The sequence below is a fragment of the Pteropus alecto genome, unplaced genomic scaffold (genome assembly GCF_000325575.1).
Source record: "Pteropus alecto unplaced genomic scaffold, ASM32557v1 scaffold95, whole genome shotgun sequence".
Classification (NCBI taxonomy): Eukaryota; Metazoa; Chordata; class Mammalia; order Chiroptera; family Pteropodidae; genus Pteropus; species Pteropus alecto.
In genome coordinates, this window is record NW_006441071.1 from 3,141,943 (window position 1) to 3,163,340 (window position 21,398).

General features: G+C 32.7%; 1 protein-coding gene across 5 annotated transcripts in view; it reads right to left on the minus strand.

Annotated features, from left to right (window-relative positions):
• CNTLN (centlein) overlaps positions 1 to 21,398 on the minus strand; it is a 255,799-nt gene that overhangs the window by 171,414 nt on the left and 62,987 nt on the right. For all 5 annotated transcript variants that reach the window (XM_025051403.1, XM_006918351.3, XM_006918350.3 and 2 more), the window contains exons 4-5: positions 10,545 to 10,679; positions 9,766 to 9,945 (exon numbers count right to left, since the gene is read on the minus strand). In XM_025051403.1, coding sequence (XP_024907171.1) covers positions 9,766 to 9,945; positions 10,545 to 10,679 — 315 coding nt within the window. The remainder of the gene's footprint in view (positions 1 to 9,765; positions 9,946 to 10,544; positions 10,680 to 21,398) is intronic.

Here is a 21,398-nt window from a genome sequence, read left to right on the forward strand (position 1 = left end):
TTTTAAAAAAGTAACCACACTACAAAGAAGCTCAGATTTAATTAAATCTGATGTGAAGCAATTTGTGTCCCAGGACATTGTCAAAAATAATAGAAAAATCAGTCAGCAATTTTTGGAGACCAACAGCTGCCAAAAACAATAGAAAACTCAGTCAGCAATTTTTGGAGACCAACACCAACAGTGACAGACATATTAATAGAAAAATCAAGAGAACAGTGAAAGCGAGCCCTGCTAAAATCACTATGAACCCAGGGTGAATGTGGACATGTTCAAGTCTGTGCTTTCTGAAAAGCAACATCAGAGGCTGTACACTGCAGGGGAAATAGACATTACTAAAATGGTTCAGCCAAACCACTAAACAACCAAACGAGCAAACATCAACGAGCCCTGGGGATGCAGCAATGAGGAATTGGTATCCAAACCTGCCACACTATATAATGTTAAATGTCCACTCTCAACAAAAAGTTAAAATGTGAAGAAACAGGACAGTATCATCCATAGAGAAGAGAGGAATCAGGCAACAGAAACTGCCCACAAGAAGATCCAGATGTCAGACTTCACAAGGACTTCAAAACAGCCATTATAAATCTATTAAATTTGTATTCTATTTGCTTAATATTTATTTAATATTCTTTTAATATTGAACATTAAAATTTTCTAAATTTAATATTTATTCTTAATTTATTCAAATTTAAATATATTTAAAGAAAACCATGCTTTAAAATCTACCATATCTTAAAAAATATAAAAAGTTAAAATGACAAGATCTCATCAATAAAATGATATAATTTTAAAACATCAAAATGGAAATTCTTGAGCTAAAACACACAATAATGAAAATGAAAAAAAAAACTCACTAGAGGAGCTCTCAACATTTAATATAAACTGACAGCAATAAAAACAACAAACTTGAAGATAAATCGATAAAAAGAATAATGAAAAATTTATAGCCTCAGAGAAATGTGGGATGCTACGAAATGCAACAACATAAGAATAACGGGACTACCAGGAGAGGCAAGAGTATAAAGAACAGAAAAAAATATTCAAAGAAATGGCTGAAAACTACCCGACAACACTGAAAAACATTATTCTACACATGCAAGAAGCTTAACAAACTCCAAGTAGTATCCACACAGAGATCCACAGACACATCATAGTAAAAATGTTGGAAGCCAAAGACAAGAAGAAATTCTTTGAAACCACAAGCAATGACTCATCATTTACAAGAGACCTCAGTAAGATTAACAAATGACTCGTCTTCAGAAATAATGGAGGACGGAAAGTGTAAGATACAATATTCAAAGTGTTCAAAGAAAAAAGTGTGCCAACACAAAATCCTATATCTAGGTAAAGCTATCATTTAAAAATGAATACAATGAGTGACATCAGCAAAATGGCAGAGTATGCAGCTCCAAGCACTCTTGCCCTGAAAGGAACGCCAAAAAGCAAGCATAAATTGACAGACTCAATGACAGAAAAAACTTTGAATGTATTCAAAAGTTTAAGCAACCAAGCGAATACTGAACCAAGAAAAAAGCAACTTGAAAATGAGATGAAAGATTTGTGGAGTTTTTACTTGCCCTTCTCCACTTCCCTCCCCAGCACATTAGCCATGTTAAAGCCTGGGAATCTTAGAGCACAAAAGCTCTTTTAGTGGCAGTGGCCCATGTTCCTAGTAGGGGATCCTGGTTGCTGGTTTGGAAGGGAGCAGAACAGACTTTATTGGTAAATTATTATGTGTATCTGTTCTAACTTTTCTGGGAGCTACCTGAAGGAGTGATGTAAAGTAATTATCTCTGTTTGACCTAACCGGAAACACAGACTGGAAACATAAAGGATATGGCTCAAAATTACCACAAGGCAAACTAACAAACCATAAATCCCTGAGGCAAAAGACTATTGGTTGAGATACACAATAAAATACCTATGGGTGAGAGTACACACTGTGGGAGATTCTTTGGGTAATTAGGATAGTTAAAAAAATACTCATGCATATGGGAGACTTTAGAAAGCCATACACATGCTCAGGGAAAGATTCATGCTCAGAAAAGACCAGAGAAGACCCTATGTTTTCACCTTGGACTGACTTCTGGGTTCAGTGCAAATCTGGATAAGTATTGAAGAGCTGGCCCAGCACAGAGACGGAGATAGGAATTTGCTTCATGTCTGTGTTATTTTTTTGCTTTTATTTGTTTGTTTACTTTAGCTCTCAGCATTCAAGGAAAACTCTGTCACAACATGAGCTGAAAAAAGCTAAAGGATAGAGACTTCAATGACAACACGCAACAAGGAATAAAGTCTCTGAAAGACTATCTAAATGAAGAGACTACCATACTTTCAACAATGAAAAAAGCAGCAACTCCTCAGGAAGGGGCAGAATCTGATTTTCATAATTACCACATTATAACACTCAAATGCCCAAATTTCAACAACAACAAAAAATTACAAGGCATACAAGAAACAGGAAAGTGTGGATTATTTAAAGAATATGTAAGTGTGGATTATTTAAAGAAATGAACAGAAAGCATCCCTGTGTAACTCCAGTATCAGATTTACAAGGCAAAAACTTTATAACAACTGTCTTAAATATACTCAAGGAGCTAAAGAAAAATATAGAAAAAGAACTAAAGGAAATCAAGAAAACAATGTATAAACCAAAAGAGCATCAATAAAGATATAATAATTTTAAAAAGAATCAAACAAATTCTGGAGTTATAAAGAACAACAAAAAAATGAATAATTCACCAGAGGTTTCAACAACAAATATAATAAGGTAGAAGAAATAATCAGCAAACTAGAAGATAGAACAAGTAAAATTATTGAATCTGAAGAGTAGAAAGAAAAAATGATAAAGAAAAGTGAACATAGCCTATGAGAAGAGTGGGACACCACTAATAAGACTAGCAGATACATTATAGGAGTCTCAAAAGGAGGAAAGAGCACAGAGATAACATTTGAAAAATAATGACCCAAAACCTCCCAATTTTGATGAAAGATACACATCTAAAAATCCAAAGACTCAACAAACTCCAAGTACAATCAGTAGAAAGAAATTCATGTTGAGATACATTATAATCAAACTTTTGAAATTCAGCTAAAAACAAAGAGAATCTTGAAAGTAACAATGGAGTAACTGGTCACATACAAGAGATCATTAATGAAAATATCAACTGATTTATCATCAAAAATGATGGAAGACAGAAAGCAGTATTATGACATATTTAATGTGCTAAAAGAACTGTCAACATTGAATTTTATATCCAGTAAAACTGTTGTTCAAAATTTCATAATTAAGGCACTCACAGATAAATGAAAGCTGAGGGAGTTCATTACTAGATCCGCCCTATGAGAAATGACAATCCTTCATATTGAAATGAAGAAATGCAAGACTAACTCAAAGCAGTATGAAGAAATAAAGACTCTAGTAAGGGTACTGTGTGGGCAATATAAAAGCCAACATTTTTGTATATTTGGTTTGTAATTCTACTTTTTATTTCCTGCATGACTTCAATGACAAGCACGTAAAAAATTATAAATCTTTCCTACAGGGCAGACAATTTATAAAGATGTAACTATGACAACAATAACATACGGTCAAAAGAAAGAACAATATAGGAGAAATTTTTTTGTATGCTGTATCACTTTAAATTATGTTGTTATAAGTTTCTAATGAAAAAATGTAATCCCCAAGCTAACCACAAAAAATATCAACACAATATACACAAGAAATGAGAAGAAAATCAAAATGTGCCATTACATAAAAGATCAACTAAACATGAAGAAAGAAAGTAATAGAAGCATTCAGAGACCAAAAGGAAATCTAATGAACATAAAGCAAACAAATAATAAAATGGCAGAGTTGGTCTTTCCTTACTAGTATTTACTTTAAATGTACATGGATTAAACTCTCCAATCAAAAGGCAGAAATTGACAGAATGGATAAAGAAAACATTATACAACAATATGTTGTTTAAAATGCACTTACTTTAGATCTAAAGAAACAAACAGATTGAAAAATTAAAAAATGGGAAAAGCTATTACATGAAAATAGCAACCCAAAAGAGAACTGAGGTAGATATTATAATACAGGACAAAATAACTTTTAAGTCAAAAACTGTTACAAGCGACAAAGGAGAACATTTTATATAGATACGTGTATTGAAAAATCAATGCATCAAAAAGATATAACAACTATAGATATAATTGCTAGAACTTGGTAACATAAAGAAAACTGAACATTTTAAAAATATGTGGAAATCAAATAATACACTCTTAAATAACCAATAACTCAAAGAACAAATCACAAGAGAATTAGACAACATTCAGAGATGAATGAAAACAAAAACACAACATACCAAAACTTAGAGGATGCAGCAAATGCAATGCTCAGAGGGAAATTTTTAGCAGTAAATACGTACATTAAAAAGAAGACATATCTCGAAATCAATAATCTAATTTTATATCTTGAAAAAACAGGAAAAAAAATCAAAGTAAAGCCAAAGGGAGAAGGAAGAAAATAATAAAGAGTAGCATAAACACTTAAAAAAAAAAAAAAAAAAAGGGAATAGCAAAACAATAGAGAATCAATTAAAGCAAAAGTTGACTCTTTGAAAAGACAACAAAATTAACAAACCTTTAGCTTGGCTTTAAAAAAAGGATTAAATAACTAAAACAAGAAATGAAAGTAAAGACACTACTACTAACCACAGAGAAAAATGGATTATTTGAAAATACCATAAACAATTTTAAAACCATCATAAAACCCACATGAAATAGACAAATTCCTAGAAACACACAAATTACTTAAACTGACCCAAGGAAAAGGAAAATATTAAATGAACAGGACAAACAGAGACTCATGGACATGGACAATAGACTAGTGGTTACCAGAGGGTAGAGGGGAAGGGAGCAGGAGGGAGGTAGATGGGGTAAAAGGGGTCAAATATGTGGTGACATTAAATAATTTTTAGAAAATAAAATAAAATAAATTGTTTTTTAAATCACGAAGAAAAGAAAACATTGATAGACCTATAATAGTGAAGAGGTTTAATGAGTTGAATCAGAGGTTGAATCAAAACCTCCCAACATAGAATATTCCAGAACCAGATAGCTTCACTGGTGAATTCTACCAAATGTTTTAAAAAAATTAATACCAATTCTCAAATTCTTCCAAAAAAAAATAATAAGAAGAGGAAACACTACCTAACTCATTCTATAAGGCAAGCTTTATCCTGATATCAGAGCCATATAATGATATCCCAGCAATGTAAGGTCTGTTCAACATTCAAAATCAAGTAATGTAATATACTATACCAACAGAATAAAAGACAAAACCACATGATCATTTCAACAGATGCAGAAAAAGCATTTGCAAAATGCAACCCGTTCATGATCAAAAAAGACTCTCAACAAACTGCAAATAAAAGAGAATTTCCGTAATCTGATAAACACAAGGAAGTATCACTTATCCTCATCATACTACCAAACTGTTTAAAGGTTGTAGAGAAGCAGAATTGACATAAAAATTGAGAGTCTCAGAAATCAATTTTCTCAATAGCTTAGTCATTCCCTAATTGTGCACTAATTGATTTAATTTATTCCCTTAAATATCTGTAATGAATTGATTCAAAAAGACACATTTTTTCATAATCATGCATAATAATTATGCATACATACGAACACACATCCATCCTTACTCTATTTTAGTAGCTATATATATGTATGTACTTATGTTATATATTCTTTTTATGTGTGCAGACATATAGGGACTATTGTAATTACTAGGACTAAAATTCATTTCTGACCTCGTCAACAAAATCTATGTTAAAAGATACAATATCCATTGACCATTAATGATTAAAATACTCAATAAAATAGGTATAGAAGGAAAAGTACCTCAACATAATAAAGGCCATACATGACAAACTCTCAGCTAATATAAGCAAGGGAGAAAAACTGAAAGCTTTTCCTCTAAGATCAGGAACAATACAAGAATGCCCACTCTCACCACTATTATTCAATGTAGTACTGAAACTCCTAGCCTGAGCAATCAGGCAAGAGAAAGAAATAAAAGACATCCAAACTGGGAATGAAGAAGTAAAATTGTCATTTTTGCAGATGACATGATTCTCTATATAGAAAACCCTAAAGACTCCACCAAAAACTATTAGAAAATATAAACAAATACAGTAAAGTTGCAGGATACAAAATCAATGTATAAAAACCCATTGTGTTCCTATATACTAACAATGAAATTTCAGAAAAATTAAAAAAATCACTATTCCTTCTGCAATTGTAACAAAAAGAATAAAATACCTAGGAATAAACTTAAAGAATGTGAAGGACTTATACAATGAAAACTACAGGACATTATTAAAAGAAACTGAAAAAGACACAAAGAAATGAAAAAATATTCTATGTTCATGAACTGGAAAAATCGACATAGTTAAAATGGCCATATTACCAAAGCAACATAGAGATTTCATGCAACCCAATGGCATTTTCAAAAGAAATAGAAAAGAAATCATCAGATTTGTATCGAAGCATGAAAGACCCTGAATAGCGAAATCAATCCTGAGAAAAAAAGAACAAAGCTGGTAGTATCGCACTCTGACTTCAAATTATACTACAAAGCAACGATAATCAAAACAGCACGGTACTGGCAGAAAAAAAAACACACAAATCAATGGAACAGAATTAAGAGCCCAAAAATAAACCCACATATATATATGGGCAAATAATTTTCCACTAAGGAGCCAAAAACATACAATAGAGAAAAGGAAGCCTCTTCAATAAATGGTGCTGGGAAAATTAAAAAGCCACATGCAAAAGAATGAAACTACAAAATATTAACTCAAAATGGATCAAACATCTAAATATAAAACCTGAAATAATAAAATACATAGAAGAAAACAGGTACTAAATTTATGAACCTTGGTCTTTGGATTTTATAAATTTGACCTCACAGGCAAGGGGAGTAAAAACAAAAATAAATGAATGGGACTATATTGAACTAAAAAGCTTCTACACAGCAAAAGAATTCATCAACAAAACAAAAAGGCAACTGACAAAATAGGAAAAGATATTTGCAAACAACATCTCCGATAAGAGGCTAATATCCAAACTATATAAAAACTCATATAACTCAAAAAAAAAAAATCCAATTAAAAAATGAGCAGAGGACCTGAACAGACACTTGTCCCAAGAAGACATACAAATGGCCCACAAATATATGAAAGGAAGCTCGACTTCACTAGCTATAAGAAAAAATGCAAATCAAAACCACAATGCAATACCACCTCACACTTGTTAGAATGTCTATTTATCAACAAGACAGTGTTGGAGAGGTAGTAGAGAAAAAGAAACTCTCATAAATTGTTTTGGAAATGTAAATCGGTACAGCAACTACAGAAAACAGTAGCGAGGTCCCTCAAAAAATTAAAAATAGAACTACCATATGACCCAGCAATCCCTCTTCTATGTATCTACCCCCAAAATTTGAAAACATTCATAAAGATTTGTGTATCCCTATATTTACTGCAGCATTATTCACGGTGGGCAAGACCTAGAAAGAAGTGAAATGTCCTCTGATAAATAACTGGATAAAGAAGATTTGGTACATATATACAATAGAATACTCAGACATAAGAAAAGATGAAATACTGCAATTTGCAACAACATAAATGAATCTTGAGATTATCATGCTAAGTAAAATAAGTCAGACAGAAAAAGGCATAAACCACATGATTTCACGCATATGGGAAATATAAAACTAAAAGCAATAAACAAACAAAAAACACACAAACAAAAACCACAGACGAAAACAACAGTATAGTTAGTTACCAGAGGCAAAAAGGTGGCAGCGAAAAAAGAGGGTCAAATATATGGTGACAGAAGGAGATTTGACTCTGGGCAGTAAACACACAATGCAATATACAGATGATGTATTATAGAACTGTACACTTAAAACCTATATAATTTTATTAACCAATGTCACCTCAATAAATTTAATAAAATTTCTTTAAAAGTTAGTTAAAAAGATAAGCACATCAATTAAAAACTGAGGAAAAAACCTAAACAAACACTTCATCAAAGAGGACACAGAGAAGGCCAATAAGCATATAAAAAGACCCCAACCTCACTGTTAGGCAGGAAAATGCAAATTAAAACCACAATAAAATATCACTAAAATACCACTACATACCCACCAGAATAGTTAATATTCAAAACAAAAAACTATCAGCATCAAGTATAATGAAGATATAGAGAGACCAGGATTCTTATATACTCCTGTTAGAAATGTAAACTCTACCATTTTGGAATGCAGTCTGGAATTATCTCTTACAAGTAAAGACAGGTAATTCCACTGCTACGTAGTACAACAGAAACATGCCACAACTGTACACGTTTATGTCAGTACATGAATGTTCGTTCATAGCAGCATTATCTGTAATAGCTCCCAAAGGCAAACAACCTAAACGAATGAAGAATAGATAAACTGGGGTGTATTCATACAATGGAATACCACACTAGCAATGAAAAAAATGAATGGCAGCCACAAGCAACGACATGAATGAATTTCAAAATTGCCATGTTGAACTCAAGAAGCCAAACACACAAAAAATACGCTATGTATTACCTTATATTATAATTTAAAAACAAAACTAATATATGGTGGTGTAAGTCAAGAGAATAGCTATCTTTGAAGAGAATGGAAGGGATAATGACTAAATGGGGACAGAAGAAGGACTTCAAGGATGCTGGTAATGCTCTTACATGGTTAGATGGTCGTGTTCACTTTGTGGTAATTACTGAACTGTGCACTTATTGTCTGTGTGTTTATTTTATATGTGCACTATGCTTTAATAAAAAGGAGAAATATTTTATTCTCTTTAACAGATACTGCTTCAAATACATACATATCATTCTCTCTCCATGACCTCTATTTGGTGTCATATTCAGCCAGGGGAGTGGGGAAGAGAGAAATAGTAAGGGAAAAAAATCTACAAGCTGTCAAACATATTTTCTATATGTAAATCTGCCTATCTGCTCTTGTCATGAATACCTAGTCTTCTCTGAAATAAAAAATAATCTTTTAAATTCCTGATTCTAAAAAGGCAATAAATCATTCAAAATGTTATATTAATCTATAAGAGAGAAACCCAAAATTCAATGGATAAAACTGAACAAAAACATTCTCAAGACAAAGAGAAAGCCACAAAAGGTATTATACTTTTTTTTATCAGAGGGTATAAGAATATTATAAAAATTGACTGTGCCTTTTATATTCTATAAAAATAAAATTTTACTAGCAATAGGCCCTCTTAAGCCAAAGAAAAGCACCATCTTTGAAACATGAGTATTTTTTAACTGTTTTATGCTTTTCTTACATTTTATTTTAAAAGACTTACAATTAATTTAGAATTACAATTAATTCTAGTTGTATTTATAAATTTAAACCCTAACTGAAAAAAGCAATAACTCATGATTCTAAACATGATTTTTAAAACATGTTTTATTTCAAAATGCACTATCCTTTATTTTTTAATGATTACACTTTAGATAACTATTTGAAGTCAGTTTCCTGCTTTGCAACATCAATTTTTAAAAAGCCATGGGTCTTAAGTGAAGGAATATAAATTAATGCTAGTCCCCACTGGTGGATTTGAATATATAACTTGTTATTTAAAGAAAATAACACATAATAAACTTCCCAAAAGAAGTTAGATCTAAAATAATAGTGTGGATTCCATTCACACTGCATACCTTTACTTTTGCATCAATGCTATATTTTTCTTTTCTCCAATGTGCTTCCTGCTTCCTCAGTTTCTCCAGGTCATTTAGCAAGTCAGCACAACGGGTACTTAACTTCTCATTTTCCTCCTCCAGATTTTTTATAACCAGTCTGTTTTGCTCTTCCTTATTGTGTACACATTCTTTAGTGACCTGTAGAACAGTACCACACGGGCCGATAAACAAACAAACAAACAAAAATGGTGAAAAATAATCAGCAAATATAAACTGTGCAGCTTTACCCTCACAGCAGCTTCTTCTATATTTGACGGCCAAGGTCACCTGTATACTTTTATTGGCCTCTTTTCATGCAGGTGGATGGGTCATATTTTTTCACTGGATGACAGCTTTGATGAGTACACATTTGCAAAGAGCCCATTAATTGATCAAGCTGCCTTTGATGCTGTCCCCAGCTATTTTTGAGACCCACACAGACATATCCTCCCAGACCTGGGTTTTATCAATTAATAATGCCAGTCCCATCAGAATCTAATTACAAGAAGCCACATATTCACACTCCTACTTTCTTAGCTCCATTTCCATCATTAACTATTTATCTGAAAGTTATAAAGCTTGGAGTCTTAGCTTTAAAGCATCTTTATCAGAGTTTTTGTATGTGAGAAAACTGGTATAGCAGGGCCTAAGGCAATTTTTCCTCCAAGCTTGTCACTTTCTTTGCCACAAAAGCTGACAAAGCTTAAAGTAGGACTTCAAAGCAATAGTACTATAAAACTATGTACAAGTCAACACACCTTAACTTCTTGCCTTTTATCATTAAATTTCTTCTGCAAGTCACTGAATTCTTTCCTTAAGAATGCATTTTCTTCATCTACTGCAATTTTCCGTTTTATAAGGTCATTTATGTCCTGTTTCAATCCTGATTCTCTCTATGGAAAACAAAAAAAGAAAATTATTGGTGAGATGGTATTTTTGAGAAAAAATTATTTTATTTAAAAAGTGTTAGATCTTGATTGATAATGTAAAGATTAACTAGCTTTCATAATAAAAATTTTCATTTCCTTCCTGTGACATGCCCATAGCTTTTTAAGCAAACTAAGCATGGTATCTATTTATTAGTTTAAGATGAAAAATATAAAAGAGTAAAAACTGGATACCAAGTATTAAGCCACATTCAGAAAGCAAACTTTGGGGATTCGGGTATGTAATAAGAGAAAAACAAAATAAAAAAAAAAAACATTCTAATTAAGAAAAATGCATGTGTAGCTAAACTAAATATTACACTCTTATTGAGTATGATTTGGAAGAAAATATTTTTTAAAGAAACAATTTCTCTAAAGAATGAAAAATTGCAAGTCTGTTTTAGTACCAAAACTATTTTGTTCATAGGAAGAATATCCAGAATATTAAAACTGCCATAATTTTTAACAATGTTCTTCTCACTTGCCAGAGATACCTAAATGATACCTAATTGAAGGATGTATCCATGACTCAATTCTTGGTTTCCCACTACTCTCTCATAGCTTTTCTCTCAGAAAATTTACCCACTCTTTTGGCTAATGGTCACATTTGTCTGAAAGACTACACAATCCACAATCCAGCCCTGACTCTCTCCCAATCACTAATCTCACATTATCAACTTTCTATACAATACCTCCACTTGGATTATCTGCTGTCACCTCAAACTAACATAAAACTGAAATCCATTTTCTGATATTATCTCTTTCCTAAACTTCAACTTTTGTCAACCCATCCCATATTTATTAAGACCCTTTATCTAGCCTCACATGCTTTTTTAAAGAATCCAGGTCATTTTTAACAGCATCCTTCCCTCAAGCCCAGTCTGCCTGTCAACCAGAAAGCAGACGACAGACACATCAAGACAAAAACAGTTTTCTTATTAACCCATTTCCTGTTTGCCCTGAGAATACTCGCCAGGGGGCGCTTGCGGCTGCAGCACTTACAACCAAGAAAACTCGCAGCTTATAGTCCTAACCTTACCCCCAAAGTTTGCCACAAAATATCTCACTTATATTAATATTTTCACATCGCTCTAGTATATCAATAGTCTTTGGAAAGAAATGACATCATTTCTATTTATAGCATTCTATTTTCAGTAGTGATATTTCCATTTACAAAATATAGTGATTCTCATTGCTGAAAATAGCAATTCCTAGAAAATGTAGCATTCCTACGCATGATGTTAAATTAATGCTGGCAGCAAGCTGCACTTTTTTTTTTCTAAACAGGAAAAGGGTTAAGTAATATGCTCAGTATAAACTCCAGACCTTTATTCCATACCTGATCTATCAGTGATGCTCATCTGATCCCTAAGTCTCAATTTATTTTATACTTCTATATTTACTCATTATCAAACACTCTCTAAAAGATTTGAGGATGAACTAAATTTAAGGTTAGATGCAGTGATAGAATGAAAAATGTGATGAGTTTAAGGAATAAAAAAAGGTACCTCTTATAGTCTAATTTTTTAAAACTGCAATCTCAATTGTTGATTTTATTTTACTTCTACTTAACAGTATTTTAAACACTGAATATAGTCACATGCCACTTAAGGATGGGAATATGTTCTGAGAAATGTGTCATTAGGTGATTCATTGTTGTGCGAGTATCATAAAGAGTGTTCTTAGGCAAAGTTAGATGGTATAGCCCACTACTATCATTATATGTGCTATACTTTTATAGGACACACAGCGCAGTAGGTTTGTTCATACAAGCATCACCACAAATGCATAATGTGTTGTGCTACGACATTATGACGGCTATGACGTCACCAGGTAATAGAAAATTTTCAGCTCCATTATAATCTTATGGGACCACCATAGTATACGTGGTCCCTCATTGACCAAAATGTTGTTATGCAACACATGACTGTATCTATAAAAATAATCTGTGACAAATGTGTATGGTATTACAATAAAAAGAGCAGCTCTGTACCCACAACCATCCAACTAAAAAACACAACTTTACCATTAGCTTTGAAGTCCCCTGATCCTCTAAAAGGCTAAACGTTGTCATGAAACTTTGGCTCTTATCCTTCTATTGCTTTCCTTATAGTTTGAAGACAAATATATCCCTATTTATATATTATACAGTTTAGCTTATGTTTGAATCGTATATAAATTAAATCATAATACATATATGGTGTGGCTTGATATTTTTACTCAATATACATCCTCAAAGTCATCCATATTGATAGGTGTGCTGTGGCTAAATTATCTTGGAATATTATTCTATTACATAAACATACTATAATGTATTTGTCCACCTCTTATCAGTATATATTTCAGCTGCTTCCCATTTGGGGGAAGGGGGTATACAAGCAAGGCTGCTATGAACACTCAAGCATGTCTTCTGATAGATGTGAGCAAGAATGTTCTCCTAAGCAGTGTTTTTTAAACTACAGATTACAATCTAGTAATGGGTCATTAAATCGGTTTAGTCGTCATAATCAGCATTGTTTTTAGGTGGAATAGACTGCAATAGAAAATATCATAGTGATATGCACAAATTCTTAGGAAAAAAACTACGCCCACAATAAACAAATGAAAGGAGACACACTATAGTAAATAAAATATCTCTTAAATTTTTTTGCAGTGTTTAATTTGGGATTTCTATTTTGTTTAAATATTATTAAATTCATATTTATTATATATGCTGTTATATTTTACTTTTATTATACACACTTAAGGAAAACTGAAACTTTTATTTCATGTATGTATATTGGATCATGAAGTAAAATGTATTTTTCAGTGTGGGGACCATATTTATAAAAGTTTGAAAAACATTGCTCTAGATAATTTACACTCAGAGGTGGAAATGCTAAGTCATAGGCTAGATGCAATTTAAGAGTTCTCTATAGGTCCATATATCTACACCAACTCTTGACTCTCAGGCTTGTTAATTTTTTACAAATTCAGTAGATATAAATGGCACCTCAATCTAGTTTTAATTTCTATTTCCTATTTTAATTATTAAGGTATATCAAAATACCAAAGAGCATAAGCAAAGACCCATAAATATGGCTTATCCACAATACATAGCCCATTTTCTATTGCCATTTAAGTCTCAACTTCCTTCAAAGTCAACTTCCATCTCCTCCATGAAGCCTTTCCCAACTATCACAGTAATTTCTGCCATTTCTAAATTTTTCTATTGCCTACATTATTTATTTGACACATACTACCTAGTCTTGTTAATTATCTATGTACTCAGACTGTCTCCCAAACCAGATTAGTAAATGTTTGTGAATGAGATTGACAGTGAATTATAAATTCAACCATGTGAACACTAAAACTGTTTATAAAATATCTACAGGCCTATCCTTTGAAAGGGGAACTAATAAAACTGGAGCATTCTCATCTATTCTGGAGATTATTTAGACTCTATGAGGGGAGAATACTGAACCAAATGATTTTTAGAAGGGTATGCACTTTAATGTGACCTAAACTTAACAGAAACTGACAATATAAATGACACGAATAGTATAAGCCCTTTCACAAGAATTATTTAATAATTTAAATTTTGGCAGTTGAGTGAATTTAGCAATCCACTAGACAAATAGGCTTAATTTTTAAATAAAAAAGCATAATACTGTGGGAAACTAGTTAACCAAAGGTATCATATTCTGATAATTAGTTTGATAAATTTGATATTATATTATATAATCATTAAAGTAATGAGTTAGAGATGTACTCAAGATTTATACAATTTTGTATAATTCGAAATGTTTTCCTAATAAAATATACCCTCAATGATCTACTTTAAAGAATGAAAGCAAAAGTATATGCAATTATAGTCCATTTTAAAATTAGCTTTATGAAACTTTTTCAACAAACTTCTCGATAGAGTACATTCTTAATGGTCTGGCTTAAGTTAATATTAAAAGAGCAAATAGAACTCAGAGGAACATAAAGCATAAAGGGTGACAAGAGAAAGTATGTCTGGAACAAATAATTTATTATGGATAAGCCATGAAATGAATAATTCACATCATGGTCAAGAGAAGTCTATAGAGTAAGAAGAGAATGATATTGAGTATGATGCAGGCAAAAAAGGGGGAGGGCAGCAGCGTAAGACCTAAAACTCTATCAGGCAATACTTGAGCATAGTTAATATATTATTTATATGACCTACTTTCAAATGGATATGAAAGTTGTAATACAAAACAAAGAAGTAATGAAACCACAACAACTAAAACAATGGTGAGTGGAAAAAGAGGAAAGACAAGAGAACTAATTATACTTGAGAACCAAAACTTATTTTTGAGCTTCCCAGAGGGTAAGGAAAAAGGGAAATACAATGTTAAAGAGCAATCATCATTTAATTAAACACAATATACTAGGTTATTAGCAGAGTCATGTTATCTAGTGTAATATTAGAGGGGAAATATTTTACATGACTTATAACTAACAGTGACAAAGCTAAAGCATAATCTTACCAAAAGAAATTATATGACAATTTTATACTATTATTAACAAAATATCGTACAGTATTATCTTGCACATCTATGAAAATTTTTCTGCAACCGTGCTGTATGTGTATGTGTGTGTAACTTTCTAGTAATTGACTAGATACATAGTTAAGACTTACATAAGCTAAAGGAACAGGTTATTCTTAATTGTTACTCTATTCCAAGGGGCTACAAGTTTTGAAAATTAAGAGCTATTTAATATTACTCAGCAGAAAAGCAAAAACACAGTGGAAGGACTTCCTGGCTTCTAGTCCAGCATGTAAGAAACTTGGAAGTCATCTCTCCTATGCACACACCATGAAAAAATTTGAACAAACTGAAAATCAACAAGTTGTCTTAGATCTATCAGAGAACTGAGATCATAGGGCAAACTATTATTCCCAAAACTGGAGAGTCAAACAGGCAGCTACAGAGAATCACAATTTATCAGAGCATAAATCCAGGAGCAGAAAACTTCCTGGGAGCCAGTACCAGGGTAGGAAAAATCTAATATGTAATTAATGAATTTCTGGAGAATCAGTGTGGTTAAGTGTGAGAGTTAAAAAGTCCAGGAGGGCCCTGTTCTTGGGTAGTTCCCACATTTTCATGAGTTTTATGGACTGGAAATCTGCCTGGTTGACACAGTGAAGACTGGAGAAAAATCCTATCTTGCTGCTTGCCTGCAGAAAGAGGAGAAGGGTAACCATTTAAAAATATGCCCTAAGCATTCATTGTTTCTTAACAAGGCCTGGCCTCAGAAGAAACTATTTTACCAGAGACTAACCAACCTGGAGAAAGGGAAATACCCAATTCTAACACCCTCTAGCTTTCCTATCTCTTCTAAGGGGGAAAAACTGAGAAGCACTTGTGATGGTCACAGCCTAGGTATACAAACTCACTAAAAGACTGAGACTTAATCATAAGACTACAGAATACTTCCCTGCACCCTCACACCTCACCACTCTATCAATAGGGCTTCTGTATAATGACAAGGGAATAAAACTGAAAATAAATAAATAAATAAATAAATAATAAATAAACTGTTTCAGATGACATTTAAGAAGTCTCTAAAGAAACCCAAATAAAAAATGACTCCAGAGTTTAATCTCTGACACATACAACTACAACAAACAGTAAACATGGCCTAATCCAATAAACAATAAACGTCACACTGAAGGCCTATTTACCCCGGTACTTTTTACCTGGCTTCGTCAACTTGGCTTGGCCATGGTACCCAGTTTTCGATCAAACACCATTCAACATGTTGCTGTGAAGTTATTTTTAGATGTGATTAACATTTAAATAGGTGAACTCTGGAGCAAAGCAGACAGGCCCTCCATAATGTGATTGGCCTCATCCTATCAGTTGAAGGCTTTAAGAAAAGAAACTATGGTCCTCTGAGGAAGAGGAAATTCTTCCTCTAGATTGCCTTCAGACTGAGTTGCAACATCACCTCTTCTTGGGTCTCCAGACGGCTAGTCTGTCATGCAGAATTCAGACTTGCCAACCCATAAATCCATGAGTCAATGCCTTTAAATAATCAATCTCAATCTCTCTTTATTTCTCTCTCTCTCTCTGAGATAACCCTGATGATACAGATTTTGGTCCCATTTAGGACTTTGGTCTTAAACCTTTCAAAGACATGGATTCCACCACCAACTTGAATGAGAGCTTGGAAGCAGATTCTTCCGGAATCAAGCCTCTAGATGAGAACACAGCCCAATCAAAACCTTGATTAAAACCTTATGAGATCCTGAACAGAGAACCCACCTACATACACCCAGATCCCTGACCCACAGCAACTTAAATGGGTGTGTCATTTGAAGGCACTGATTTGTGATAATTTGTTACACAGCAAGAGAAATATTACTATAACTAAATCTATTTTACTATAGAATTTATAGAAGAAAATAACAGAGAAGTGATTACAGAACATAAGCATCATAAAAATAAGTACGAAAAATAAGTATAAGTATGAAAAAAACACAACTAAATAATGCTAATAATAAGAAATTAAGTCCTCTAATTACTCTCTATAAGAGTTAAAATGCAGGAAAGAGCTCAGCCATAAAGAAAAGATGAAACACTGCCATTTGGTACAACATGGATAGATCTTCAGATTATCATGCTAAGCACAATAAGTCGGACAGAAAAAGTTGACAACTATATAATTTCACTTATATGTGAGATATAAAACTCAAAGCAAACAAACAAACATGACGAACAGAGACTCATGTGGATTAGTGGATTAGTGGTTACCAGAGGAAAGGGAGGGAGGGAGTAGGTAGGGATAAAGAGGGTCAAATATATGGTGATGGAAGAAAATTTAACTTATGGTGGTAAACGCACAATATCATATGATGTACTGAACTGTACACTTGAAACCTATATGATTTTATTAACAAATGTAATGTTAATAATTTTAATTTAAAATTTTTTTAAATAAGAAATAAAATAAATGCAAGAGAAAAGCTGAATAAGTAAAAATATAATTTTCTCATTTTTTATAGTGTGCAGTTGAGAGATACTATCTAGATTTTTCAGAATATGTTAGAATCAAGAGGTAGTGTTTAATATAACTTAATCACTAGAACAGTGATACAGACTCTAAACCTTCCAAATTATCAACATGAGCGTGCATGCACAAACATATACACAGAAACACCCCCGCACACACACACAAAGAGCAAACAAGACAAGTAGCTAATTTAAAAACAAAAGAAACTTTAAAAACAGAAAGCATAAGGTCAGAGAACAAAGACCAAAATATTATATCAAGTGCAGATGAGATGAACTTATCTTTAAAAAGATGAAAATGTACAGATTGAGTCAAAACACAAAGTCCAACCAAATATTATATACAAGAGATTGATCTAAAGATGAATATAAAAGGATGAAAAAAGATATATAAATTAATAAAAAGAAATCTGGAGGAAAAATAATTGTTTAAGGAAAAAAAAAGATATAATCTGAATGACTAAAGAGATTAAAAAAAAAAAAGAGTTAGAATGAATGTACTGAATCTTGTTATTTCTTGATCCCGTGCTCTCCACCTTTATTTAGAATTTTAATAACTCAATTAACTCCTCTTGCATTGTGTATATTTTACTTACTTCTCCATTACTTTCAAATATTTTGTCTAATATTTTTTAAATGCAGAATCATCTTTCTCTGCACTCTCATATTTCCTCATTCTTTTCCATTACTTTGTTATAATTCATTGATCTTTTAAAATGTCATATATCAATTCTCCTTGTATTGCTTTCTAAAATCACTAAATACTTTACTATTGCTGAATTTAATATCTTTTTCACAAACCCCATTTTTACAGCATTTTACATTGACCATCATTTGCTTAACACTCCTTTTTCAGTTCATGAGATATTGAATTATACTTCTATTTCCCTTAACAATTGTTTCATCTTTTTTTCTGAAACTTGTACTTCCTCTTACCCATTAACAATATCAGCAAATATCCTGTTCTAAGAATCCTCACTGTTTAAACTCTTCCCTCTAACTATAGAATTAAATATCTACATCTTCAGGAGAAAACTCCCTCCCAAGAGCTGGATCTACACTTTCAAGGGTTTGCTAAAAATCTCTAAATGGAACTCTCAACAATAATTAAAATACAAATTGTCTAAAAAAAAAAGCTCTAAACCTAATCCTCATAATAAATTGTAACTTCTGATAATAACTCTCTTTCTGATAATAATACCACTGTTCTCTGGTTTCTCCAGGCTGAAAATCTAACCGTACTTTCAAATTACTGCCAAATCCTTAAGGTCCTTTAATTCCTGCAAACCTAAGAGTTCAAGTTCATGTCATTACTCCTAGACTATGAAATAAGCTCCTAATAGATCATTCCACTTTCTGTTTTCCTTTTTCTAATCATACATACTAATTATCAGTTTTACTTTCATTGACTACAGCTCAATTAACTTAAGTCTTAATGAAAAGACTAGATAGACTCCTTTGGCTTACCAGTAAAGTCCAGCATTTTCATTCAAGCAATCAAGGCTTTTCCTTAAAATAGGTACAGCATAACATTAATCTTATCTCAGCCTACACTCCTACATATTATTTATGAAATAAACTATAAATTCCAATATTATCCATATATGCCCTATACTCTCACTTTCATGCATTTTGCGCAATGTTCGCCCTAGGCAAATCCCCTTACAATCTCTACGTATTAATTCCACTTGAACACTTCAAGACCTCTCCACAGAACTTAATCACTCCTTCTTCTGAAATTTTATAGCATTCTGCTTGTGATTCTCTCATGGCACTTATAATACATTGGTTTTATTCCATTTAAATCATACATCCAACAGTATTCAATGAGCATCTGTTATGAGCCAAGCAATATGGTCAATATTAGGAGCTGGTTATATAAGGATCAATGGGTATACAAGAGTCCACACCCTTACAGAACCTATAATCTAGTGTAGAAGACTATGATTACTTAAACCTTGCTTTTATCCCCACTCTACTCCACAGAGAATTAAAAATCATTAAAAGCAAAAATTGTAATTCTAAATTTCCACAGTACCATCACAGTATAGTATATATATTAAATACAATATTTTGTTGGACTGAAATGAAAACGTACCTTGTAGAAAGTTATAACCATCATTGCAACAAAATATACATGATATAGGCTAGGAAATCAGGGACCCAAAAGACAAGCTGGGGCCTAAAAAGCAAAATAATTTATCTTATGGGAATTTAATATTTTATACCTGAGCTAAGTAATTCTACTCTAAAAAGTAAATGATGAAATAATATTTACCAAAGGAAGACTAAGTAGAAAAAGAATTTAGCAAAGAAAATGGGAAAATACATTGTCATATAAGAAAGTCAACTTTTTTAAAAATGGTACTCTATAACTATCTAGATCAGGTAAACTGAGCACTCCCTAGGGTTGCAAACTTAATGCCAAAAGATATTAAATAGAGTGCCAAAATCCATTCTCCTCCATAGAATAGAGCTGTAACTGAGAAACAGATTGCTCAGTCTGGATCTACATTTCCCCAAATCCCCTGAATCCTGGGGTGTCCATATGAATAGCTGTTCCCAATGAGATGTAAGTACAAATAATGTTTGCCACTTCTAAGTCATAAAATTATATCTATTAGCAGCTTAGCCCAGCCTTATTAATATACTAATCACATAACAACATTTATCTTAGAGTATGTTTTGATATTGTTTGATATGCAGGTGGCAAATACAACTATTTTTTCCAGAACAAACTGAATATGTCTAAAATTTTATCATTATATTACCATTTATGACATTTACTATAAGGAAAACACGACATCGCAGAAGGTATAAATTTCAAATTTATACGTCATATAGAAATCTATATCCTATTTTAGAGTTTATATGAATGTAGAGAATGGAAAAATTAAATATTTTATCTAAGTTAACTTCCACTTTTAGTCCTTTAATAAAACAACTTTGTAACAATGACCAACTTTAGATCAGAGTTCTCATGACTCTTTAACTGGCTAAGAAGGAAAATAAGAGAAAAGCCAGAAGAGCATAGTTGCCAAAAAGAACATCCATTTAACCCAGAAAAATTATAGGTAATTTAGCCCATAATAAGCATTTGGGTACAAAATGAATTTAAATATATCATGAGAGTGACATCAGAAGCAAGGCAGCATGAAGGATCTCCCCTGATCTTTCCCCTTGAAATTATGACAAAATGAACAACTACAATCCAACAGACAGCAGATTAACACCCATCCTAGTACACAGATGCATCTGAAAGATCTGCGTATCAGAGCATCTGAAGGTGGGTAAATCTGATGAGAAAGGGAGGAGGAAAGGAAGGGGAGCAGAAATGGTACTGGAGACCAATGCTGCACATGCAGCCAAGATGTGAGGAGGGGTAGTTAGGTGGCGGTTCTCAAACTTTGAAACCCCCAACAGTCCTGCATGAGTGATCAGCATATTCCATTCCACAGGGGTCAGTAATCAGGGCAGAAAGCAGAGCAGAGACTGAATGAAGAGGGGCAACAGCTGCATCTTAGCAACCACCATTGCCAAGCAAAACGCTGAGTCATGGAGCCTGACCATCTCCCCTCACCATCCCAGGGCACTCCCAGCCCCACAACCCACCCAGAGTTAGCACAAAGCCCCAGGGGAATCTGCAGCAACCAGACCTGAA